Source organism: Pygocentrus nattereri, chromosome 29 (genome assembly GCF_015220715.1).
Source record: "Pygocentrus nattereri isolate fPygNat1 chromosome 29, fPygNat1.pri, whole genome shotgun sequence".
Lineage (NCBI taxonomy): Eukaryota > Metazoa > Chordata > Actinopteri > Characiformes > Serrasalmidae > Pygocentrus > Pygocentrus nattereri.
Window position 1 is genome coordinate 13,051,636 of NC_051239.1, and position 27,410 is coordinate 13,079,045.

The 27,410-nt window shown below is 41.1% G+C and overlaps 1 protein-coding gene across 4 annotated transcripts; it reads left to right on the forward strand.

Annotated features, from left to right (window-relative positions):
- Positions 1 to 721: 721 nt before the first annotated feature.
- Positions 722 to 27,201, forward strand: kdm5c (lysine (K)-specific demethylase 5C). Of its 4 annotated transcripts, none has more exons than XM_017721946.2 (28): positions 722 to 1,182; positions 4,547 to 4,697; positions 5,000 to 5,077; positions 5,317 to 5,439; positions 6,052 to 6,222; positions 6,432 to 6,566; positions 10,279 to 10,335; positions 11,522 to 11,642; positions 11,827 to 12,074; positions 13,466 to 13,624; positions 13,890 to 14,009; positions 14,350 to 14,508; positions 14,788 to 14,969; positions 15,241 to 15,403; positions 15,516 to 15,635; positions 15,816 to 16,010; positions 16,750 to 16,931; positions 17,048 to 17,172; positions 17,287 to 17,519; positions 18,081 to 18,466; positions 20,445 to 20,586; positions 20,886 to 21,065; positions 21,325 to 21,447; positions 22,304 to 23,086; positions 23,296 to 23,344; positions 23,527 to 23,726; positions 25,296 to 25,460; positions 26,190 to 27,201. In XM_017721946.2, coding segments are annotated over exons 1-28 (4,761 nt in total). In that variant the 5' UTR covers positions 722 to 1,180; the 3' UTR covers positions 26,199 to 27,201. The 4 variants fall into 4 exon arrangements, with proteins under 4 accessions (XP_017577435.1, XP_017577436.1, XP_017577437.1 ...); XM_017721947.2 differs by having other exon boundaries at positions 723 to 1,182; positions 20,448 to 20,586; XM_017721948.2 differs by lacking the exon at positions 10,279 to 10,335 and having other exon boundaries at positions 723 to 1,182.
- Positions 27,202 to 27,410: the final 209 nt, after the last annotated feature.

Genomic DNA, 27,410 nt, shown 5'->3' on the forward strand with positions numbered 1-27,410 from the left:
GCTCAGTAATATTAATTAGGTTAGCATCCTGCTGCCAAAAACCCGTTTGCTGTAGAAAAAGACGTACAGGTGAGTTGTTTTTTTTTTTTTTGCTTTTTGTGAAATACACACGTCTACTTTCTAAAATTAAAATGAAAGTTCTGGGCAAGTGATTAAAAACTATTTTAACTTTTCGATTAAACCGTTTAGCTCCTTCAACCCCATTCATTCAGGACTCGCTCGCGGGCGCCCTCTTGCGTTTCGCAGTCCTGTTTTTGATATAAGGACGCGGGAAGAGGCCAGGCTCTTCATAAACCTGGTCTGTCTATCCACATCAGAAACTCAGCGTCTAGGCAAGTTTTCCCTACGAGAGGCAGCGTGTAAACCTTCCTCCACTGGTGGCCGCTGTCCACTTTTTTTCGTCCACTGGCCATCTGCGCAAACCGTTCTCGCCGGAACTACTTGTCTCAAAGAGAGACGTGCAATCATTGCTGGTGTTAATCCGCGTCGCGTCCCTACATCTCTCCATCTACCTGCAACGCTTGAAAAACACAAACGTAGATTTTGTGGCACGGTGCCAAGAGTGCAGCCTATTTAAATGTGCATGTCTTTACGGGAGCTTATTTTGCACCAAAGCAGCAACACCGCTCAGCACGTCCGTTGTAAAAAAAGGGAGAAGTTGAAGGACTATTTTATATGTAACTCCCAGGCGGAAGGATGGAACAACGGCGTGTCCATGCAGTCGTATGCGTTTCCTCAAGCTTTGATCGATGGATCTTGAGGGGTTGTGCTTAGGCTGTGATGAAAAACCCAAAATGGCGTGTAGCTTAGACAGGATGAACGGGGGATAGTTCTCAAAGAACCAACCTGGCCATAACGACGTCTAGGAGCGTGTGTACGCATCAGGTCAAATAGCAGAAGTGCCCAAATTGGTGTGACGGGTATTAAAAGGTCAGCTCACCGAGTAGTGTGTATGAGCACCGCCGCCGAGAGCCGGAGCGCTGGGATGGGCTGAGAGCGCGGAGGCCGCAGATGTGCAGCCGCCCTGAGAGCGACCCACAGCCGAACAATAGAGTCTGTGATCAGCCGAGACAGTGACACGGCCCGGATATTACTTTTTCCCTCACAAAAACTGGGTCAGCATTCGCTTTGAGGCGACACCAGAGCGCATTTGAAGACGGTACACAGACGAAGTGGCGGAATGTAAGATCATGTGGCAGCAGAATGTAACCTTAAGTTTGCTTAGCTCATTAACCCCTGATATAATTCGGCTTCCTTGGCTTTGCCGCAGCAGACTGGCCTGCAGGTCACCAGGCTTGACCATGAAGATGTGTAGTTTCTGTTTGATGTCGGCTAAGGTTGCGTTGTTTTGTGAACGTGTAGTTAACTTGGAGAAATCGTAGCCAGCCGACTGCCAAGCTTCCCAGTATTGTTTACTTGAATCGAGTGTTCAGGGTGATTGTTAGCCTCCTAGCCAGCTAACTAACAGATATGCCTTACAGCGCACGACCCAACTTTTAAAAACCGACAACTAACGGCACCGTTAGCTGTCTGTGTTGATTATAATCTAGTGTTTGTGAGGTTTGTCGTGTTCCGTGTACGGTCAGCTGTCTAGCTGTTGTGCTTTAGTGATTTCTGCGTCGACAGGATGGGAGCTGCGTGCGATGTTGGCGTTAATGTTTTGGTGTTGTGTGTGTGTGTGGCTGCTGTGGCTAATGGTTACTTTGCGTCGCGTCTAGATTAGCTTAGCCTGGCTAACTCGGGGCCTTCGCTCTAATTTAGCAGCTCTCTTCTCGTGTTTGGTCGCTCGTTTTTGTTGGATAACAGTTAACTGAACTCGTTAGCCAGGGCACTGAGCGGTTCGGCAGCATTTGCCTCCATCTACGCTCAGCACTCTAGAAATGTAGAGTGTTTGGTTAACAAACTTGACATTGAAGTCGAGAGAGTCGACAGCTTCTTATTCGCCAGCTTCTCGTTCGAATTTTCCCGTTCCACCTTAAATGGTGCGGCACGTATAGTCTAGCACCTCGGGCACTAGTATATAACTGCTGCACTATTTAAGATGGGACGGGAAAATTCGATCAAGAAGCCGACTTCAGGCTCGAGAGAGAGAGAGGGAGCAATTACTAGTTTAGTTACGCGGTGTTTGAGTTTATAACCTGCTTATAACAAGTTTGAGTGCTTGTCTTGCAGTTGCATATCCCAAATAACCTGGCTGGCTAGCTGCATGCTATCATTTAATCTGCCTCCACAAAATTAGCTAGCGCTGGCTAGCTGGCTAACGTTGCTAAATTGTTTTGATAAACACGTCTGATTTCGTAACTGTCAGGAGGTAGTTAGCTGTTCGGACAGACATGCGTGTACATGACTTTTTGTATTACTGAATTATTTATTGAGTTCTTCCCCGCTCGGTATAGTTATTCCCTGTGTTGAGTAGCTTGGGTGTTTTAGCTCGCTGATTTAGGCAGCTAGTGTTGGTGCGTACGTGACCGGCTCTTTCGAGATGAATCATGTCAGCAGAATGATTAAATATGCGCAGTGACCTGTTGGTTTGTTTGACACGCGACCAAATCGTGGTTTGATGGTTGATTTCCGACCTTAGGTATAGCTAAACAGTTGGTTATCATTACAGCTGGACAGGCCAGAGTTATCGCTGTTTAAGGGAACCACAGGGCTTGTAAAAGAGTAAGTTAAAGAAGGCCAGCTGGCACAAATTCCCCTTTTTGTTATTGCTGCGTAGCTTCATGAATATCATGTACCACATGGAGAGATGAGACGCTTGTACTTGATGGCCTTTTGTTACAGGGCTGGTAATCGACAGTAGGTCTTAATGGGGTTCATGCCAGCGCTACTGTTAAAGGGGAACTCTGCCCAGTTTTCAGAAGTTCTCCGTAATTATATGGTTAAGACGGAGATAGTCAGTCATTAGGAGTGGTCTGATATGAAACGCTCCTTTCTGGGGAAACTTACTGAGCCAGATAGTTCCCAACAGATGATGGGAACCAGACATCTGAAGTGTTTAAAAGGGAGAGGTAAACAACAGTCCTGTGGTTTGGTGTGAAATGCTGCAGAAACTTGCTGAACTAGAGCTGTTCACAGTGGTGGCAATAAGAACCAGACCTCTAAAAAGCGCTCTCGCCAAAAGTTATTACATGAAATGGTCAGATATATGCTGGCCGATGTGACGGGTGGATTGACAATAGTTCTGTGAAAGTTTAGTCTTAAATGTATTATATTCCTTTTATTTGAATCCATTCACGGTGAAGGGGTGCATACAGCGCGTTTTAGGTAAAATAATCCCCAAAGAAAACGTATTTATCATTATTACGTATAAAAAGTAGTAAACAAAACTAGTAAATAAAATGGCTTTGTTGTAGACAAGGCGACCCCAGCTTGGATAGGATGTCAGTTATAACTGACTGGCTGACATTGACTTTGTAGCATTTCTGTGGTATGCGCTCATATTTTGTATCACAATCAAACTCTCGATTTTGTACAAAAAAAAAATCCAGGGGAAACCCTGCACTCTGAATTAATTTATTCAGATCTTAACAGTTTAATCAAGCAGAAATTTTGAAATATTGTTGGAATTTCCCTTTAATGCATGCTTGCCCCAAAGTTACACGGTTTTTCGGTTCCCCTAGTAGTTAAAAACGGGCAAATCATTTGTCAGTGGGAGACTGAACTCTTCTGTATGCTGTAGCCTACTGCCTCCATTTCAGCTGACCTAATTTGCTGATTGTATCACAAAAGGCTGAAAATAGGCTTCCTCTTGTGTTTTTGGTTCGGCGGTAGAGGCTAGCATAAGAATAAACCCTGATACTGTTGTGAAAGTAAATTTATGTACTAAACTGAACTAGAAAGAAGTAACGCTGAGATATTTGTGTTGTTGTCTTTGTGGAAATTCAGTGTTGTGTATTTTATCAAGATTTCGCTGTTGTTTTTCACATTGACGTGGTTCAGCCTTGGAAAGCCACAATAAAGCGACAAATTAAGAATTAATTCGAAAATTTACACGTGCTGCTTTGAAATGCATCGCTGCTGGAAAATCTAGGAACCAATCTTTGTTTTGTGTGTGGCCCAAACATTTCCTGAGGAAGTGATGGCAGCATGTTCATAAATACCACTGAAGCTCTGTAGGGATTGTTTAGAGAAGACCCCCCACACACACACACACCCCTCAAGTATTGTTAGTTACAAAGTGATATTAATATTCTTAAACTTTACACTTAACGAGAAACAGTCAGTGCTTATTCCAATAAAATAATGGTTTAATTGTACATGTACTGGATAGAGAGAAGCAGAATGACTTTCTGTTGTTACAAATAAAGTTTTGGAAGTGTTTGATGTCTTCAGTTATTGATGAGTCTAACCAAGATTAATTTAACCTCCTCACTGATGATGGTGTGCAGCGCAAGTTATGTGTCCTATGAAAATAAAGTGACCCCAATTATTAAAGATAGAAGCACACAAGTATTTACATACTCTTCATCAGAGTTTGGGACCTGGTTTCAGATTTGGTGTTCTTACTACATTTTCCTTCAGCTTTTTCTGATATTGTTTATAGGGCAATGGAGGGAGGGGATGAGTTTGTTCCGCCTCCAGAGTGTCCGGTATTTGAGCCTTCATGGGAGGAGTTTGCAGATCCGCTTGGTTACATCGCCAAGATCCGTCCAATCGCAGAGAAGTCTGGAATATGCAAAATTCGCCCTCCCCCAGTAAGCTTCCCATTTTGGTTATCTTGGTTCTGCTGACAGAAGCTGTTTTGCCAGTAATACATTTAGTGTGGTGTGTTTGTGTATGCTTGATCTGTTTTTGTTTTAAAAACCACCTTTTTACCAAGCCTTAACAAGGGTTCACATAAAATCACTTAAATTTGTGCATGGTGTTTCTGGATTCCAACATTATACTGTGGTATTTCACAAATTCTGTCAGCGAGCACATACTAACCAATAGACATAGATACATGCTTTAGAAAAATAAGCCGTAGATTAATGTACATGTGTCTCTTCTTTCACAGGACTGGCAGCCACCCTTTGCTGTGGAGGTGGACAATTTCCGTTTTACGCCTCGTATACAGAGACTTAATGAACTGGAGGTTTGTGTTGTAGAAACTTTGGTTTATATCCACCCCACTAATCACATTAGGCATCAACCCGCATAAATAGCCCTGTCCAGTGTTCACCCTGTATTACATCACCTCGGCTCAGACACGTTGTGTTGAGTGTTTTTAGTTTTTCCCCCAACATGTCTTTGAATTTATCTGTATGTAATATATCAGTATGTTGGTATAGGAGCGTATATGCTATATAAACTCTTTTGCTTTTGCGTTGGCAGGCTGAAACGAGAGTAAAGCTGAATTATCTGGACCGAATTGCAAAGTTCTGGGAAATTCAGGGATCCTCCCTCAAAATCCCTCACATAGAGCGACGCATTCTAGATCTCTTCAGCTTGGCTAAGGTATTATAATATGTATAAAATTATCTCTCCTTTATGCTTGTTTACTTTTAATTTATTCTTCTGACTGTGATATGTAGATAAGCATACATCATTAGTGTTGTATTAATACAACTTTGAGCACAGTAGCTGAAAATGCTTCTGCACAAGGTCTTAAAGGTTATCTTGCATTTTAGGGCTGCGTAGTATGTTGCTTTTAAATTGTGATTGTTTTTTTCCCTTTGGCAGTACTGATATTGCACAAGTCTGCCATATGTAAGTGAGCCTAGTCAAAGTGTTGTTGTTTTTTTTGTTAGTTTTTTTTTAAAAGCATCTTGACCAATAACAGGACCACCTGATTGTTTTTTTTGGGTGTTTTGATGAATCATTATTCATGTCGGCCAACAAACGTAAATTATCTTGGGCAAAATAATGCAAATCAGTCTTTAACCATATTACATTTTGATTAATCAGAGTGATATTCTATGGCATATAACAACGTCAGTATGCAGCAGTGTAAACACAAAACAAGAATTTTCTCCATATTGTGCATATTTGAAAAACCTTGTTCTCTTTCCACTGTCATGTTGTTCCTTTAGCTTGCTGTTGACCTGTATTTTGGTGACCCTGTTGCAGATTGTCACAGAGGAGGGAGGCTTTGAGACGGTCTGTAAGGAAAGGCGATGGGCTCGTGTGGCCCAGAAGCTCGGTTACCCACCAGGGAAAAACATCGGCTCCCTCCTGAGGTCGCACTACGAGAGGATCGTCTATCCTTTTGAGATGTTCCAATCTGGTGCCAGCCTACCGGTAGTCTATCTGCTTTTAAATTTTCAATATTATACTTTTGTTAGTGTTGTCATGTTCGTATACAATCTTATTCAGTAATTCTAGAGACAAGACACATTGATCAGAATTTTGCGGAAATGGTGAAGTACCTTTAAAAGCTAAACTGGTTTCACTTCTTCCTGAGAGGCTTTTGTTTGTATCTTTGTGTCTTTATGTAAACCTGTGGGCAGCCATGTAAGCCCAGGCCATATGAAAGTGACGATGTGGATAAGGAGTATAAACCCCACTCCATCCCGCTTCGCCAGTCAGTCCAGCCTTCAAAGATGAGCAGTTATGGACGGCGAGCCAATCGCCTGCAGCCTGAGGTGAGTGGCTTCTATGTCTGGCTGATCAAATCGTGGGGAGGAAAAAAAAAAACACTTACAGGTAGTCACACAGGGAGCCAAAGTTACCCCTCCTACTGATTTAGAACACATTAAGAGTCTGTTTATTGTGTGTTAGACAATGTTTTAGTACAGACACCATAACTTTCAAATCCTTCATTCTGAATGTCATGACCATCCTGAATTAATTTTAGTAATACAGAAGTTTTTCCCAGGGCATAAAATCCTCAGCATGTTGATAAACAGTAAGGATTGATTTTATTATATTGTAAGGACAATGGGCCTCATTCACCAGTATATACAGTGTAGTTTTCTCTTAAATTTGTTCTTGAGAAAGGTCCTAAGAAATCCTGAATAAGATAATCTCATTTCAGAATCTTTGTGATAACCATGTAAGTGGGTTTTAAGAAAATAATTCTTCATAAGAAAGCTGAGGTGGTCATTGTGAAGTTCTAAGAGACAATGATTTCATTACTGTCTATGGCAGTTACTCATACTATGGCAGCATGAATAGCCAAAAAAATAACATTTAGACTGTGCAGTGAACTAATTGACAGTTGTACTTGGGGCTGAAACCTATCTCGAGTATCGAATTTGCAATTTTCAAATTGCAAAAGCTACTAAATTTAACCTAATAACATTTTGAAACACCTTAAGATGAGTCAGAGCCAAAAAAATTGGATCTTCATCATTCCAATTAAAATTGCAATCACAATATTGGACAGAAATATGACAATTAGATATTTTCTCCAAATCATTCAGCTTTTGTTGTACTTCAGTGAAACTAGTGGAACTGCATTTTCTCTGTGCATCATTATTTTATTATTGGTATATGTAATGTATATCGCTGTTGTCGGGAGAAAATCCTGTATCTCCAAAATGGTAACTTTACAGGAGAAGGGAAAAACCTACTTTACTTTTAATGTATGTCAATGGAACCAGAATTTTTTCCAAGTCATTTTTGGTCATTTCTTTTGGTCCATTCATCATGAACTTTACACACAACGTGAAGAACCACAGGTATTTTCAAATTATGCCAAAAACAACAGAAAAACATCAAAAATGGAGATATGAGGTTTTCTTCCGACAACAGCGATATGTAATAATTTTCTGAAGTAAACGCTGTGCAGTAATATTCTTCCTGCAAAAACTACATAAATCCAGAAATCTCCACTTGCCAGTATAATAAGAGGGCCTGTGTAGCTGCAGGTTCTCACTCCAGCAAAGATGGAGGTCTCACCTGATGAAATGTTTGATGACTAAGACCAACTGACCAAACAAGTAGAATCAGGTGTGCTTTTGCTTGTTTGTAGTGAAAACCTGTAGCCATGCCGGCCTGTTGCAGATAAGGTTGGACACCCTTGTTGGATATGAAAGATCCCTGTAATTAAAAGGTTTTGTAAAAATTTGTGTCATCGCTGCTTTTGCGTTAATAGGTGAATAGAATGAGCGGTTTGGTTATATTCTTAATAGATAACAATGTCAAGTTTAGAACAGGTTAGTTTATACCTTCATCTCACAGTCTCTCACCTCCCTGGCCAGAATGGAGCTGGCCTTTGAATTGACCCCCTGGTAGATTAGTCATTAAAAATTAATAGATAGGATTAAATGCATGTTTAACAAAAGTATTTAAATGACCAGTTGGAAATGGGTCCATCTCCGAGCATGCAGTGTTTGCAATTCCAGGTTTTGTGTATGCTTTTTGCTCAGAATGCAGGCCCCAGCTTGCTTTGCACCTTGACGCCATGCTTTATGAATGTATCTGTCTTGCTTCCATTGCTCTCTTGGTTCCATTACTGCTGAATTTTATGTCTTGCTTTTCTTTTTTCCTCTCTTCTCTTTTGCCCTCTCTCAAACAAACATGCTGAAGGTCTAATCTTTTTTAATGTATCACTCCATCTTCTTCTCCCTGGCTATGACGCATTTTCATATTGCATTGTGTTCATAAACTAATTGTTCTTATCCCAAGTGGTGTCATACCATCTTAATGTTAGCTCTTCTAGTCCTTTTTATCATCAGTCAGTATCAACACTACGTTACATAGTGTGCATTTATTTTGCAGGCATATGGCCTTTTTCTTTGCCTTCCCATGACCTTGTATGGATTCATAATACACTGTGTATTAGCAAATAGACACAGACTTAACCCCCATTCAGAGTTAAGTTATTGAGACATTAAGGAGTGCTTTCATCCATGAACTAAGCCTAAAGCTAACCTCTGTCTGGTGCTGATAGAAAACACATGTTTGGCTGCAGAATGTTTTAAATTAAGAACAGAATACACTAAATAAAGACGGTACGCTTGCAGTCAGATTTGAAGCACCTGTGGTAATTTCACATTACTTTCAAGGCTGATTCATATTACTATGAATATGCACACGAACATATCTCCGTTGAGAAACAGAGAAAGGTTTATTGGTTAATGTGCACTATATATTGTGAATGTAATCTTCACAGTATATCAAAACCAGAGAATTTAGGCTACGTTTACACAAATGTGGCCCAAATCTGATTTTCTCACCGAATCTGGTTATTTTTTTTGTTTATTTGGCTATTCACATTATCTTTTAAATGTGAGCACCAGTCGCTCCCAGAACTCTTTCACCTTTGCCAGCATCACCATGTTTTTTTGCTATTCACACTGACACACAGAGATGACACGTGTCAGATGAAGAAAAAGGTCAGTTTGGGCCACTGTTACCTGCATAGCCTTAATACATAGCCTTAATTCTTCAGTATTTCAAGTATTGTGGATTTATGCTTGTTTCCAGACCTTCTTGAGGTTAGTTACCAAACTTTTATTTTACTGACTTGTTGTGAAGGTGTCAGTTAATTTTGACTTTTTACTTTTTGCTACATCAATATTTTTGTTTATTCGGATTTTAATGATGCACGGCAGGGGTATTCAAAGAACCCTTGTCGGGGTCTACCTACATTAAATTTCTTGATAGCAGAGGTCCAGATAAACAGATGCATGAACAGGTAACATTGGCTTTGTCCTTGAAATGGGAAGAAAAATACGCATTTCTCTGTTCACTCATTTTTAAATAAGAAAAAAAAAGTTTTTGTTGTCGTTTCCCTTTTTTAAAAAAAAGAAAGAAAAAAAAGTTATGCTGTCCCTTTGATGCTCAGACCAGAAATGGTAAATAGAATTCTAGGAAAATGTGATATTCTCTTTCTGACCTGATGCCCAGCCTGGTAGTCCCTGTTCCAGTGAGCTGCTTTTAGCTATGTGGTTTACATAAATGCATCGGATTGGGAAAACTACGGTGCAGGACTGCTACAGAAGCCACACTGATTCATATACAGAAGTGTATATACAGAACTACTGTTACTTTTATGTAAGTCAGTCGACTTTGCTACAGAATTTTTTTTTTAATTGCTTGAAATCTGTTGAAATACTTCTCTGGGTTCACAGCAGAAACAGACAAGTTGTTTGTGTAAGTGCCTTTTAAAACACTTCTGTGCATTACTGTAAATTATGAATGCATAGAACACATTTTAAATAAGCATTTTGCGTATACAGATGAAACCACTATAAACACATGCACAACAGCCTTTTCAATTCTGTCACTATCCCCCTCTTGTCTTATTCTTTACTGTCAGTTCATTGATGAACCCCCCTCCCCCACCCCTGGTCGCTCCCTCTTTGTCTCTGGAGTCCATTTTGTTATGGTTGTTGTCTCCCCATGCAGGGTCCAGAGGATCCAACCCACCACCCTCTTACCACTGGCTCTCAACTCATCTCCTCGGTACTGCCTCTCGCTCACTCTGTCTTTTGCTTTGTCTCTCTCTGCTTTTTTTGTCTTTTTCTTATTACTTCTTCACATTAACACCTCTCCTGCTCACATGCTCACTTTTCTTGTTTCACTTCCACTGATGTGTAATACTTGTGCAGTCTCACACTCTGTCCTGTCTGTACACAGCCTACATGTGATGCCCGCTGTGAATTAGCTAGAGTAACTATAATCTTCCCCTTTTTGCCTCTTTGTGCCTCCATTTTCCCCTCACTGTTCTCCTCAGTCTGCATTCTAACCATTTTAAGTATTAATATGCTATATTTCGCTCGTCTTGTCACGTGCATAACATGCTTTGGTTTCCGCTTGGATAGCAACATTTCTTAACGAGTCTCCTGGTTTGGGCTATTTGCTGCTTGTAACCTCACATTTGGTGTGCTATATTGGTATCTCTGCTGCTGTCTCCTAACGCTCTTACTCCTCAGCTTGGCTGCTGCTTTTCCTGCGCTCGCTCTCCGTGAATGTGTAATTACAATAAAAGATGCAGTCAGTGTTCAGCTTGTTATGTGAAGCTTTTGTGATTATACCAGTAGTATAGTAAAAGTAAAATGTCTCTTCCAGGTTTGTATTGGTTGATTTTACATCTGGTTCAGTATTTAATATTGTGGTAACTTTTGGGGTGGGCCATATGATGTTATTGTGACTAATTGTTACAAGATGGTTTTTTTAAATTGTTTTTCTAACATGGCCCTTTGGAAGTCAATCATCCTCCATCCATTAAAATATATTTTTTGCTAACCGTTTGATTGCTCCTCCTGTCCCTTCTGTAATAGTTTGTCTGGATGTTAAAAATGTCTTCAGGTGTCATGATATTACTTTTGCCATATTGTCCACCCTTTGTGTAAGCAACTATTGACCCTTATGTTGCTTATCCCTACAAGAAGTGTTTTAAACAGGAATACTAATGGTGTGGCTGTGTTTGTGTTATTTTTAGGTACAGCGAATATGAACCAGGGCTTCCTGTACTTAGAGAAACTCATTAGCTTAGTTGGAACCCTTAGTTCCAACTTTAATGTCCAGCTCAGAGTTAGCTGTAGGTAGCAATAGAAATCTGCTGCTCTAGTGCCTGTGTCAGAATGTGTAGAAACTTGTTGAACCTAATCCTGTGGTATTCATTTGACCCTTGGCCTGTGGCTTATAGCCGGAGCCCACAGAGGAGGACATAGAGAAGAATCCTGAACTGAAGAAGCTGCAAATCTATGGAGCTGGACCCAAGATGATGGGCCTTGGCCTGGTGCCACGAGACAAGGCTAGGAAAAAAGGTATCTCACTCTGATTCGGTTATATTGGTTCATCAGTGTTTTGCACATAGTTAAATATTATATAGTAAATGTTATGTTTTGTGTGTCACATTCAAGCTCGGGAATAATAAACACTGTCTGCCCAGTCGAAAATGTTCCATAATATGCCCTTATCCTCCTCCACCCCTTCTCTCTTTTGCGTCAGATGAACTCCCCCAGACAGTGATAGTTAAAGACGGCAGTGCTCCTGGCACCGTTAAAGAAGAAGCAGGAGAGATCCAAGTCACAAGGTCAGACTCGGACATACCCCCACCACCTCCAAACCTCATTGTTAAGGACGAGGTGAAGAAAAAGGAGGAAGGTGGTGCAGATGACCTCGATGGCTCTGGTAAAGATGAGCCCTGCACAAAGATGACCATGAGGCTCCGACGCAACATCACCAACCCACAGTTTGTAAGTGTGTGTATGTTGTGGGTGAGAGCTACCAATTTGGCAGAGGTTTGACAGTTTTGCTGTTGTAGTAAATGGAACGTTGAGCAACGCTCAGCAAAATAGGGGACACGGTTGGTAATAAATTGAGCAATCAGACAACTTGTATGATCAACTTGAGATTTATATAGAATTATTAGAATGACAGAAGTGACAAATCAGTTTTCGTTAGCAGGTAAATACCAGTATTTGACAGATGAAAAACACTAGTAAAATAAGATTCTGTTTGACCTAATGAAAATAAAAATTATACCTAAAGTGTATAAAAGTTCTGAGGAGATGCATCCCCATTATGCCTGAGGGGATTAGGGGAAGGGACCCCCACTGATGGACCATCACTATTTAAGCTATTTTCAGGATCAAGGAGGCTGCTCTATTAGCCTGGATGCTGAAACATATAACAGGAAAAAAGATCTTGCCTATTTCATTTTAACTTCAGCTCCTCTGAGTTTACTGCCAACACAATTTCCATGATTTTCATCAAATATGTGTCTCTTGTGGTTAATATAGGACTCTATGCTGAGGGAGATGTGGTCCACATTGGTGGATGTTTCTGCAAAAATGTTGACTCTCATCATAGTGCAACTTCTAATAATGGCCATCAAAAGCTCTGGCTACAATGCTTTTTATTCAACATTTCAGACACTGAATCTATTTAAACTGAAGTGGTTATGCTTTATTTGTAATGACGTGTTGTCGGTCAAGTACAGACCATATCCATAATCTGCTCAGGTAGATGTTGTTTACCACTATAATACAATTGTGGAGCTCCAGTTTGTCAGCAACACCCTTTAAGACAGATGAAACAATTTGATGAGCTATACACCAACAGTGTTTTCTTTATCACAGGGATTTTGTTTTAGGCTGTTGGATTGAAAAAAAAAAAAATGGAATTTTACCCGTTTGTCTGGCAAACTGAATTATTACCGGATGACGGGCACCAACATTTCCTAGCAGAAACTCTGACACAGATGTATTTATGTAGGCTTAATTGAGATTTGCTTCAAAATAATGTTTTTGTAGTAATGACGTCAAGCTAGCATTAACTTCATCCTACGTTTGCTGAGACGCTGCAGCAGCTAAGCCTCTGTGGAGTACTCCTAACCCTCTGTGGAATACTGCTGTGTAGGACACCTACGTTATCCTAGTGACCAGTGACTGGCTGCTCAAGAAACCTGTGTCTCTGTGGTTTTTATGAAGCTTCTTTTTTCTGCAATTTTTAAATCTAAGCCCAGTTCCTATAGCTGTTTTCCCAAGTTTCCCATTTATGATGAAGACCTGATCAAGCTGAAGAGCATTTTGAAGTGGTGTCGAAAGTTTGGTGTCATTCACGCACCCATACCTTGTTCTGTCAGGTGGACTCGTTTGTGTGCCGGATGTGTGGCCGTGGGGACGAGGACGAGAAGCTGCTGCTATGTGATGGTTGTGATGATAATTATCACACCTTCTGCCTCCTGCCTCCTCTCTCAGACCCTCCCAAGGGCAACTGGCGATGTCCCAAATGTGTGGCAGAGGTGAGAAAGACCACAGAAACCTCAGTGTTACATTTTACAGTGTATCTACATTAAGAGCACGCAAATGTTTATCCATTGAGCAGTGTTCAAGAAAGATTTATAGTAAGATTTGGTAGGTTAAAGCACATTAATAAAGCATTTGATTTTGAATGTTTTTTTTATCAGTATTGTTACCTCTGTCCATACACTGAAGTGTTACAGTCAAAGTTACAGTTCTGCATTTGTGGGTCTGGATATGTCTTTAATATGTGCTGTCTGTATGTAGGAGTGTAAGAAACCTGCCGAGGCATTTGGTTTTGAGCAGGCCACACGAGAATACACATTACAGAGTTTCGGTGAGATGGCAGACACATTCAAGGCTGATTACTTCAACATGCCAGTTCATGTGAGTATGTTTGTTTGTATATGCATCAGTCATTTTTTTTAGTTGTTTGTGATACCATTTTTTTTTTTTCTGTTCATTTATTTATAATTATAAATAAACACATGTAACCATGGTTCTACCATGACTATTAGCCAAAGTTGCATTATAAATAACTTCAGCCTTTTACTAGGCCAAACTGGCATTTTAAATTCTTAATTGAAAAATCAGTTGTAAAATAAAAATAATAAATTTACTTATTGCTCCTTATGGGTCCTTAGTTTCAAGGAATTTATATTAAGTGCAGATTTATTTTTATATTATTAATTTTTATTTTATTAATTTATTTCTCCTCCCTATTAAGATGGTGCCGACAGAGCTGGTTGAGAAGGAGTTTTGGCGGTTAGTTAGCAGTATTGAGGAGGATGTAACTGTAGAATATGGAGCTGACATTCACTCAAAAGAGTTTGGGAGTGGCTTTCCTGTCAACAATGGCAAGAGACATTTATCAGAGGAAGAGGAGGTTAGTATCTGTTTGTTCTTTGTCCAAAACAAATAGCTTACCTTCTTCCCTATTTCTTTCCAGAATATCCTGTCGCATTTTTTTCCCTCATTCTCGTGTTCTTCCTTTTCGTTTCAGTTGCTATTTTAGTCTCAGTTTGCCTCTCATAATTATTTATTCAGGCATTCAAATAATTTCTCTCTCCAGCATTTGTCATTAATATCTCTTTACACTTTTCACCCAACAGTCAGCTTGGAGTAAATTTAAAACTGGGCTTGACTTTCTGCTCTCCTGTTACAGGAGTATGCTCGCAGTGGCTGGAATCTGAATGTGATGCCAGTATTGGAGCAGTCAGTATTGTGCCACATCAATGCAGACATCTCAGGCATGAAGGTGCCGTGGCTGTATGTGGGCATGGTGTTTTCAGCCTTCTGCTGGCACATTGAAGACCACTGGAGTTACTCCATCAACTACTTACACTGGTAATAATGCCACACAAACCCCAGTGTATCCTGTTCATCAAATTCATGTTACACTTAATGTGTGTTATAAATTTACTTGATGAAGTTCATTAGAAACTCTTCAGTGACTAGAAACAAAGAGGAACTATTTTAGAAAAGACTTAAATATAGACTTGCATACATTTGTTCCACTAAATAATAAGGTGGTGCCCTATGTAGTTTGGAGGAAGGGCTTGAGTAAGGTACAAGTTGGCTGCTGTATAACGTGTTGTTTTTGTTTATTTTTACTCAGGGGAGAGCCCAAGACGTGGTATGGTGTTCCCTCAGTAGCAGCAGAGAAGCTAGAGGAAGTCATGAAGAAACTCACTCCTGAACTCTTTGAATTCCAGCCTGACCTGCTTCATCAACTCGTCACCATCATGAACCCCAATATCCTCATGGCTCATGGAGTACCGGTGAGTACCACATACAGACAATCATAATAGCCTCCATTAAGATATGTACATTGCGCAGAGCAGGCTGATTTTACACTTGGTGGTGCTGATTGGGCTGTCTGTGTTTTGGAAGGTTGTGCGTACCAATCAGTGTGCGGGAGAGTTTGTCATCACTTTCCCTCGAGCATATCACAGTGGCTTCAATCAGGGATATAACTTTGCTGAAGCTGTCAACTTCTGCACTGCAGACTGGGTATGTGCAGAAATGTGCAGCAGTGTGATTGAAATGTCTGTGCATGTGGAATTCTGTATTATTTTAAGTGTAATATTTGCATTTCTTTAAGCATCTTCATCTTATGCACACATAAATCTACATGTCTTAAGATCTGTAAATGTGGGTGTGTGATAAACTGATTATGTTTACCTCTCTTAGCTGCCTACAGGGCGTTCTTGTATTGAGCATTATCGCCGCCTCCGCCGCTACTGCGTGTTCTCTCACGAGGAACTTACCTGCAAGATGGCTGCCTGCCCAGAGAAGCTGGACCTGAACCTTGCTGCCGCCACCCACCGGGAGATGTTCATCATCGTCCAGGAGGAGAGGAAACTCCGCAAGGCCCTGCTGGAGAAGGTGAGGTGGAGACTGGCTGATACGAGGAAAGAACAATGTGGATAGAGGACGACAAAAGGGTCAGCCTGAAACCAATAATGTGTGCATTGCTTTGAGTTGAGGATGAAAGCTAGGACATAGGTGTACTTAAAGGAATAGTTTGGCAAAAAATTGAATTTGCATATCGTCCAAATGTCAGTCAGACAAGACATGCTTGCTTATCTAATTTTGGTTTGGGAGCTACATGACAAATTTATTGAAAGCTAATTAGATATTACTTACGTTTATTTGAGAGTACTTCACAACTCGACATGGTTTTAGGCAAGTTTGTGATGTTAGACATACAGTTAGCATAATGATCATGTGTAAGGTTTAAGATAACACTTATTTGCAGTGGTAGAAGTTTTAAAAGGAGTGAAAGCAGAAAAGGCTGGCAAAATATCACTTGAGCAAAAGTAGAAATCTCACATAAAAGTATTTGGTTTATACGTACCTAAATATCAAAACTTGGTGTTGTGCCTGCAGCTACACAGAGATTGTTTATCAAAATTTCTGCATTAACACAAGCTTTACTCTTTTTAATTTAAATACATCATGTTCAATGCTCACAGTAAGTCTTAGTGTATCCTAAACCACATTGGCAAGGCTGCACAGCCTTAATGAAGACCTGGATGCAGGTTGAGAAGTTTGAGGAACCTTATTTTACAGAAAATGGTGATAAACTTAATTTCTGGTTTCTAAAACTGAGATGTGCTCACAGGGCGTAACAGAAGCGGAACGGGAGGCATTTGAGTTGTTGCCGGATGACGAGAGACAGTGTGATAAGTGTAAGACCACCTGCTTCCTCTCAGCCCTGGCCTGCACCAACTGCACAGAGCGCCTTGTCTGCCTGTACCACACACAAGACCTCTGCTCTTGCCCCACAGACAAACTCTACCTCAGGTACATACTGTTGTCTTCATGCATGGTTCAGGTCATTGTCCCAACACGGGTTCAGATGGATATTGTGGATGTAAGTCAAATATAACCTTTCTGTCTTCTGTTCTGCCCTCTCTCAGGTATCGGTACACTCTGGATGAGTTATTAGCCATGTTGCACAGGCTGAAGGTTCGGGCCGAGTCCTTTGACTCTTGGGCCAACAGAGTGAAGGAAGCTCTTGAGCAAGAGGAGGGCAACAAAATAGGTCAGACAAGCGATGTATTGCTGATAATAGCATAAGTAGAAAAATGCATTTAATTTATGACTTTAAATTATTTTAGTCTGTGTCGATGTTGCTGATGTCTCTCTCCTCCATCAGGCATTAAAGATCTGGAGGTGTTAAAGGAGGAGGCGGCTGACCGCAAGTTTCCAGACAACGAGCTCCTCCAGCGGCTCACGGGTGTTCTGGATGACATTCACAGGTGCCGGAGCAGGAGCACAGAGCTCCTGAACGGCAACCAGACCAGCAGGATGAGCTTGCAAGACCTTCGGACATTGGTGGAGACTATGCACAACTTGCCCTGTGTCATTGAGCAGCTGGGGGAGGTGCAGGTGGGAATGTTGGAGGAACCAAAGCTCATATCCATTCTAAAACATCATTCATTTCCCTCAGATTGCTTTGTGTTTTAAATTAGTCTCAAATAGACTTGCTTCTGTGGTCTCTGACAGTGTATGGCATGCTATTATCTATACACTTGGGCCAAACTACAGACTAATTCTAATTCAAACTACAAACTAATTCATTTCTCAAGATGGCTGTTACTGCTGTTTTTAGCTGTGCAATATTTCTTCTCGTATGTTGTAAAATTTGTTATACCAAGTCAGAGAATACAAACTCTATTTTAGATTTCTTAATGCCTTGTTGCAGCTTGAAGCAGGTATGTTGTGAGCTTATTAGCCTCACAGCTTAAGCCTCATACTGCCAAACTAAAATCCAAACAGTCCTGGGAGATTAATGACATTTGAGCCAAGATGGGGTGGTTTTTGTTTTTATGGATTCCTTTTAATGTATTTTCATTAATTTGCCCGAATCCTGAGAACTAGTGATTTCTGCCTTGAGTTTATGTTCTGAGTCATTACGGTAAGAACTGTAACAATCCCCCATTTTCTCAGACTGTATTACAGAAAATCGAGGCGTTTGATTCCCGTGCCCAGGCGCTGGTGAACAACAGTGGAGATGAGTGGAAAAAGGCTGCTCCTTCTCCTCCGGCAGCGGATATTCAGGCCTTGCTTGAGGAGGGCGCTCTTCTGCCAGTAGTGGCCCCAGCATGTGAGCTGCTGGCTGGACTCCAGGAGCAGGGCCGCTGGCTAGAGCAGGTGCGACGGACGCTGGGGCCTGAAGGTGGAGAGGTGACTCTGGCAGTGCTGAGGAACCTGATGGAGGCTGGCTGCAATGTACCACAGAGTGTGAGTGTGGAGACGGCCATGGCAGAGCTGCAGGAGCTGCTGACCATTGCTGAGCGCTGGGAGGAAAAGGCCCAGATTTGCTTGGAGCACAGGTGAGGCTGGAGTACAAAAACCGTATATTCTCTTTAAACCAGCCCCCTCTCAATTTCTGTTGTTAGCACATTTGTAGTTCAGAAGGATACATGTGTGGTCATTGTATGCTTTTTTTTAATAGGTGACTGCCAGCCTACATAATGTTAAAATGTTTGCATTGCCATATTTACCAAACTAGAATGTACAGAAAACAACATTAAGAACAGCAAACTGTTGTTGAGTTTTTTGAGACCAGTGTGGCAAGCATCAATTGTGAGTCTGTTCAGCCTGTAACTATAACTGCCTCTGAAAGGTTAGGGTTAGCATCTCAGTCTGCATTTGCAGTTCAGTTCTAATTTACCGAATGTTCCACTTCCCCAAGATGTAGTCAACCAGCAAAAACGTGTTCAAAGCCCAAATTTTGCTTCTTGGCTTCAGAACTGGACCGACATGGCTAGCATTATTAACAAGCACAAGAATTCAGCAGTCGCCCACATAGCCCAAAAGTGTTTAAGTACATCCCCAAAATTTAAATAAACCTGTTAAATTCATTAATTTAGATTTTTTTCACAGAACCATTCCTTTAATAAAAAATGTGTTAAATGTACTGATCAGTTTTTCTCTTACAATACAGAGTCCAATATGATACGGATATCAGCCAATACTATGATCTGGTCTGATTTCAGAGTTTGTTTTTGTCTTCTGTTTGGTTAGTTTGTTGTCTTCTAATTCATTGTTTTAAATTCTATAAACCTCTAGTCTAACATGAAGCTATAACTAGAGCAAAAGAGTAATAATGAGAAATAATAAGAATGGAAGAACAAAAAACTTTATTGTGCTTCTGGATAATACAATTTTGCAACAGCAAAATAAACAGTAATTATAATTGCATTATAAACTTCTGACAGGGTAACAATTAAGTTGCAAAACCTAAACTATTAAAGAAAGTTATTATACTGCTCCTAGCAGCTGTATCTAGTATAAAATAACTCTACCTGGCAGATATTTGTTATTAGCCAGCACAGGTGGTGCTGTTTGTCTTGTTGGCTGATGTTTAAATAGCCTTTTTAAAAAGACTCTTATCTTATTATTCATTTCATGCTTACTCGCCTTATTCGTATTTGACTGTTTTAGCCTGAAGTGTAGCCTTGAAGTGTGGTCTGTTTTTATTAGGGAGCATCTTATTGAATCCACGTTGCAAAGAATTCCAGTACTTTCATTTTCAATACTTCAGTTTTTTTTAAACATCCATTTTTTTTAACTTTGGAAAAATACCAGCATAATGCTTAAACACTTCAGCACTTAAAAAAAGGCAATAAGAGATTGTAAAACGCAAGAAAAGCAGACATGTCAAAATGAAAACACCTTCCAACCCAGATGCACAACCCTATCATGACAATGAAACATGAATGGATTGTTAAGCTTTACCACATCTCTTTGAAGATAAGAAATCAAAGGGGGAAAGCTAAACTCTTGATAGTGTTCCAGTCTCTGCTGTGGTCTGTGGAGTGTTGCTGCTGGCGGCATCGTAATTTTCCGTTGCGACTCTAATGGAAGCAATGGAATATCAGGTTTGCTGTCGTACATCTACCACAGTCGTGTGAATGCGGCATCAGAGAGGGTATTGAATGTGTATCTGACGCATCTGGCTGATATCAGATTTGTTTACCAAGGTCGATGTCCAGTTCTGAGTATTGGATCAGTGCATCACTAATTAAAATCACTAATTAACACACACGTGAAAAATGTTTTTGAAATGTAAATTCTTATGTTGACTGCCTCTCAGCCAGTCAGTGCCAACACGCTCCCTTTTTCCTATGTCTTTTGGCTTCATTGTGGTGGTTGTTGTTTTTTGTTGTTGTTGTTTTTTTTTTTTTTTTTTTTTTTTTTTTTTTTCCCCCAACCCCAACACTTCAACCAATTTGTTGCTTTTGTAAGCTGTGTTTACCCAAAAAAAACCTTTTGTACTTCTCTTTTTTTTCTATATGTCTACTGGAGCAGGCAGAAGCATCCTCTCTCCACGTTGGAGGCCATAGTGAATGAGGCTCAGCTGATCCCGGTTCAGTTGCCCAACATCCTGTCTCTGCAGGCCTGTTTGAGCCAGGCCCGTGCCTGGGTCACTGACCTGGAGGAGATCCAGGCAAGAGCTGCACATTGATTTCCACCATTATTACATACAAACTATTTAAAACTCAAACCTTGTAAGCCAAGATTGACTTCAGTGATAGCTGTTTCAACGTTTCACACATAAGCAGTCGTCATCTACTGTAAAACCTCCCAGTGAACTGAAATTTGTCAGTCATTTGTCATAGAATATTGATTTACATGATTTAGATATGTTTTCAGTGGCAACATCCATCTGGAAAGTCTTCATTATGAAAACATTAATGATGATTACGATACCTTTCTGTCCTTCACCCATCCGGTGTCTTGGAACAGAATGGTGAGCACTACCCATGCCTCGACGACTTGGAGGGGCTGGTGGCCATCGGCCGGGACCTGCCTGTGCGGATGGAAGAACTGCGGCAGCTGGAGCTACAGGTGGCCAGCGCTCACTCCTGGAGAGACAAGGCCAGCAAAACGTTTTTGAAGAAAAGCAGTCAGCACAGCTTGCTAGAGGTGAGGGGAAGACAGTGAAGAGATTTCCTGTAGGCTTCAGTTAGCTGATGCTGATTGTCATTAGTGCATGCACAGAAGATGGAGGAGGGGAAAGTGCTTTCAGGACTGGTTTGTCAAGGTTTCAAAGGAAATCAGCTTGATTGTTACTTGAAAAACATTGACCGGTTTGGCAGGGTGTCTCAGGGAGTGAATTTAGCAGAAAACTAGTTGTAGCAGCACCTTGTGGCTGTTATTTAAAGTGATCTTTCTGTCTCTGCAGGTGTTGTGTCCACGTGTGGCAAAGAGTAAGAAAAGGGAGGAGGACTGTGTAAGCTCAGAAGCAGACTCTGATGTCAATGTGCTGGGCCTCACTGCTCAGGACCTCAGAGACCCAGGAGCCATTGTGAGTCAGATTGCACACTGATGTGCTGCAGGCCAAAAAATTGGATTCAGGACTAACCTAACTTTGTAAAAATAAATGTGTTCATTCTATTTTTAAGTGATGGTGCGTGGTGCTTTTATTAACGTAGAACATAGGAATTCTAGTAAATATCTGCAGCAACAGTGCACATTTTTTTTGTTGTTGTTTTTTTTGTTTTGTTTTTTTTGTTTTTTTTAATTCTCCTGCAGACTTTTTTGCAACTTTAATCATATCCACTTGATTCTCACATTCAGATGCTCCAGAAGGCTTGATGAACTTAAGCCATAAAAAATTTTAAAATGACATTTTAAAGGCAGATTATTTCACAAGGCTTTTTTTTCTATTTCATAAACTTCATAGGAAAGTCTGGCTACTTGGAATGCATATAGGCAGTTATTTCCAGTCATTCATATAAGACCAGGCTTCTGCTTCTTTCACTGGGGGGAGAGAACTGTGAAACTGAAAGCTACACTAATGTTTCAAAAACATTTTAAATAATTGATGAAATTCGATTAAAAACAGCATAGTTTGTAGAATTTGGTTTAGACACAGAAAAGCCCCCCCGCCTCCCTCCCCCAGGTTCTAGCTACTAAAAATCTCTGCTGCTGGTGGGAACTTTTCCTGTCTATGACTTTACCAGCAAACTCATTGGCTCTTTTTATTTTGTGGTAGGTCTTTTGTGGTAAGTCCCTGTACACAGACAAAAAGTTTTCCTATTGCTTTTCCAACCAGTCAGCTGTCTTCTCCTGTATAGTATCTCTGGTTAAGGTTGCGTACCTTGCTGCATAGCTTCATTCCTGTATGCTAGTACTGATTTTGTGCACTCTTACTCAATCAGGTGATGGCATTCAAAGAGTGCGAACGGCAGGAGAAAGAGGCACTCCTTCGACTGCAGCAGCTGAACCTGGACAAGCCTGGTCCAGAATGCACCAATGGGGACAGAGAGCCCAGGGACATCAAACAAGAGCGGAGGTGGAGCAACTCTATGGACTCTGACACACCCCTCCCCTCTGTTAACCCCCAGCAGAATGGTGGCTCCTCCCCATCGCATACAACCAGCCAATTGGTGTGCGTGTGTGGTGGTCCTCCCCGGCCGTTAGTCCACCGCTGCCACCTGTGCAAAGACTGGTTCCACGGAGGCTGTGTGCCCTTCCCTTCTGTACTGGGCCCTGCTGAGGCCCCCCTCAGCAACATTCTCTGCTGGTGGGACTGGGACACACGCTTCCTGTGCCCGCGGTGCCAACGCTCGCGGCGCCCAAGGCTAGAGACCATCCTAGCCCTGCTAGTGGCTCTGCAAAGGCTGCCAGTACGTCTACCTGAGGGGGAGGCCCTCCAGTGCCTCACTGAACGAGCCATCAACTGGCAGGGCCGAGCCAAACAGGCTCTGGAGACTCCAGAGATACAAGGACTGCTGGAGAGACTGCAAGAACTCAGACAGACTGAGATTAAGGAGGAAAAGAAGACTGATGAGCAGCAGCAGGAGGAGGAAGAAAAGAAAGGGAACAAGGAGGAGGTAATTGTACTGTCGGACTCGGAAGAAGCAGAAGATGGTGTGATAGACTTGACAGAAGAGGGCGAGTCACAGAAAAAGGACAAAGAGAAAGCTGCCAATGGAATACAGGTGAGATCAGGACAGTTCTGTCCCACATTTTGTGTGGTTAAATTGTCATTCCACTTTATATTTCATCTTTTTATTCATTTAGAAGACACTGTCTGGACAAACATGACCTGCAAGTCATACCCTTACCATATGTTGTATTTAGCTTGTGTGTAATATACTGAAAGAATAATAATTAAATATTCTTTTGATCACTGTTTGTCTTGTCACAGTCTGGCTGTGAAAATGGCATAAAGAAGCCAGACATTCACAACATAGCAGGTTAGTAGTACTGGTTTATTGCACATGCGATTTATACAGCAAGATGCTTTTTAACGCTGCGCTGTTTCAGTGAGTCATGTAACTGGAACTTACCAGCTTTTGCCAAACATCAGAATTACGGCGCAGGTTTTTTGGCTTGTTTTTGTTTATTTTTTGCACTCTCCTTTCTCTCTGGTTATTAGGGGTTGAGTCTCTGGTGCCGTTGGTACCTTGTCTTAAAGGGCCAGTAATTGAACTGGCCCCCTCAACCAGAACGCAGTTAGAGGAGCTGCAGCTAGAGGGTGACATACTAGAGGTTACACTAGACCAGACTCAAACCATCTACAGACTCCTGCAAGCAGCATCACCGCCACCACACCAGACTCTGCTCACACTTGTACAGGTAGAAGTCTTTCTTTTTTTTTTTCCCCCCATCCAGTCCTAGTTCTGAATGTCTGCTGTTCATGCCCATGTTTTCCCTGCTCACGGCACACCTGATCCAAGTAATCAGCTTATTAACAACCCCTTAGTATGATGAAGTGACTGTGTTAAAGCAGGTAAATCACAAAAATCTGCAGGGCAGAGGTCTCCTGGACCAGGATTATGAAACACTGCTTTAGGTAGGCTTTACGGTGAAGCTTTGATTTATGCTGCTTAATTTCTGTGCAAGCACATTTACTCCCCTTTTCTTAGCCAAATTAGCTTTTTAAGACTCAAACAGTTCCTTGAGGAACGTGACTACTGAAGATAATCAATGCAAAATCTTTGCATAAAGCTTCATTTAATCTTTATAACTATAAAGTGTTTTGCGCAGATGTTTATTGCTGTCACAATGCGTATGCTGTGTGGAGGTGATGTAAAGATGTGATTGCGCGGGTTGCAAAAAGGAGAAAGGAGGGGAAATAGTGAGGGGTGAACAGAAGGGACAGGCCAGAGAAAATCATGTCAATCTGGAAAATGAAAAACGAAAAATCTGAACAGTGTCTATTTTAAAACAGAACAAGGACCAAAATAGCACCTCAGCAGAAAGTATCCAGTCCAGAGAACAGACCTGATACATGTAAACCTTTAAAATAATCAATATGAATGTCAGTAGAGATGAAGGCTATTGAAGAGTGTATGCTAATTATGACTATATGTAATGACCAATTAAAAACATATCAGTGGGGACTGCTCGTTATGATGTCCCTAAGTTAGCTAAGCTTTGCTCAAGAACATAACTACAGAATATAAAATGGGGCAGTCAGTTTGTGGAAGCCTGAGCTTCATTCATTCATGTTGTTGTGATGGTAATGTGTCTCACACACACAAGAACATGCACCCCAGAAAGCAAAATATCAGATGGTGTAAGTAGCAATTGGGCCAGTACAATTCGGTAGAATACTTAATTAGTAAAATAATTGATAACTGATATATAGTCATCTGACATGGACGCCTCACTCATTCTGTCTGTGAATCATTGTAAATTCGTTAAGGGCTGCATCTCCCCTTCTTTAATAATTTTAATCATTTGCATCCTGAATGATTCTGAGCTTTGTGTAAAACTAGGGAATGTCAAGGCAGGAGAAAATGAATAATCTTGCTATCTAAATAAATACTGGCACAAGAAGTTGTTTCAACAGCTGTTACCATTGACTCACTGGTTAATCAGCTGCTTACAGAAATGTAAGCATTGAGAACGGTGTTTCGTTGTCGTGGATCAGGAAGGTAACTAAATAGGGAAAGCTGCCTTTCTTGCATTTTTAAGTTGCAGCATGTTTTACGTTATGTTATTCATGTGAAATTTATTTTCATGAAAGTTTGAAACAACTAAGGTTGCAGGCAAGTTACACCATGTAAAACCAGCATAAGGAGGGTTTGTTCAATATTAAAGATTCAAAAATCTTTAGAACTTTGAATTTCCTCAACTTGCTCAAACTTCCAGGGATTAAAACGTGGATTTGACTGCATCTTCTTACCATGTGTGTATCAGATCGAGCTGCAGGAGCAGAAGCGCTCAGGTCGCGGCAGCAGGACAAAGGACTCTCGGAAGAAAAGGAAGAGTCAGAGAGCTGAAGGAGGACCCAAGTACACTGAGGCTTCAGAGTCCAAGAAAGCACGATCTGTCAACCACACACCTGTACACATGCGTCAGGAGGTACTCCAAATGCACATTTCAGTCAGCAGATGTTTTCTAAATTTAATCCATGCTCAGTTGCAGCTTAAAATTTTGACCTCAGTTAATTTTTGTATGATGATTTGAATTTGTTGAAAAGTTATTGTTGCACATACAATCTTGTATTGCTGGAACCAAAAAAACCCAAAAAGTCCTTCACATTTTTGCCATGTTCTGTTGTTTCTTGATGGAGGAAAAAGTGAAAGCTCAAGCCGGTCAATACATGATGTGAATTGAACTATTTAATTGTAATTAATTATGTATTTATATAATTACATAACATCAAAATAAGGTCTAAATATATCCACATGTGTATATAGAGCCTGTATGCTGGTCCACTATTTAATTCTTCACTCTTTTATTTACCTACCTTACGTGTAAGGTACAAAATAATAAGTCTTGTGGTTATTTACCAAGAGGCACTCGAGTGGTCAAAGCATTGGCCCCATTATTGGGAAACTGCCTGTTCAGTCTGTGGCCAGGGGTCTAAGAGAGTATAACCAGCCTTGCTCTTCCTGAGTGGGTGACTTGGGCCCCCTCCACCCCCCATCATTCAGCATGATGCCAGCTAATGCAGGTGTCTATTAGCTAATGTCATAGAATTAGCAGTTAGGAAGCATGTGGTAGCCTTTACCCTCCAAGCTTGGCAGTATTGTGTGCCTGGGGGCGACTTAAAAACCTTTCCCCCCCCCTCTTCTCCCTCCACTGCAGATTTTGTGATGAGTTGGGTCGTTGACCTGTGGAAGAGGATCACAGTGGAATGAAGATCCACAGAAGAGCAGTTCAGAAAATCACACTGGGCCAAAGAAGCACCCAGACAGCAGAGGAGATTACACGCTCATTCTTTCCGCTTACTGAGTTCAGACACACCTTTCCATGACGAATCGGCTCATTTAATTTCTCTCATTCACACTCCTTCCGTTGGCACCATTTAACTACTGCACTCCCTCTTCGTCCTACGTCCGTTATCATTCTTTCACTCGCACCCCTCATCCCAAATTACCCATCCTGCATTACCCTCTGTATGCGGGGCTGATCAGTCTGTGGCAGTTCTCCTCCCCTCCTCTGTCTGCTGCTTTCCAGTGGGGATTACTGGGAATTTGCCCTCTGGCCCGGCTGTCCGTCTGTCTGTACTGTTTAAACTACCAAACAGTGCTGAATCCACCAAATGCCAGCTCACTGTCCTGCATAATGTGACATAGTCTAGCTACACACACACACACTGGTTTGGTGGCATCAGATATACAAAGAGGAGTGTGGCACAGTTGCCATGACAGTACTTGTATTTTTTATGTATTGAGTCTCGTGTTTTGTTGAGGCTGTCGAGGGAGACTCTGTTTTTGAATAAACTAGTAGATTATTTTGGGAAGTGTGAAAAATAAAAAGGAAAAAAAAAAGAAAAAAAGGGGGCATTTTGAGTTTTGGTGCTACTTTCCCAAAATAGGTCACTGCATATTATTATTCCTCTCTATCTACTGACATTAATTTTAATCATTTCAATTCTTTTACTTTCCCTTGATGCTTTTGTTTTTGTCTTGTTCTGCTGTCTCTTTTTCTCCCACCTCTTCTTTCCCTCCCCAAAGTCCAAGGAACTGTACAAACACCTCACTGTAACTCACTTTATCTCCATTTTATTTTGTCCCTGGGTTCTAATAATTATTATATTATTGGTATTGCAGACAAGCAATTGTTGTGAGTTTGTGTATAAACATTTTCATTTCAATGTTGCCTTTGTTTTCTTTTCACTCTTGTTAGAGAATAAAAGTTTAGAATTGTTTTAGGAGTCTGTGGAGGTGTCATCTTTCTTGTGGGTAAGATTCAGCAGTTTTCAACATTTATGATAAAGGAATTTGTCGGTGTAGTTGATAGAACATCTAGCTTCTCCTGTGTGTGTGTGTGTGTGTGTATGTATATGTATATATGTGTATATGT

Bases quoted from the DNA above. Each gene is read 5' to 3' on its own strand.
- kdm5c (XM_017721946.2), top strand. The intron at 16,011-16,749 runs GTGAGGTGGAGA...ATGTGCTCACAG, and splicing joins GCAAGGCCCTGCTGGAGAAG to GGCGTAACAGAAGCGGAACG. The intron at 20,587-20,885 runs GCAAGAGCTGCA...GTCTTGGAACAG, and splicing joins CTGACCTGGAGGAGATCCAG to AATGGTGAGCACTACCCATG.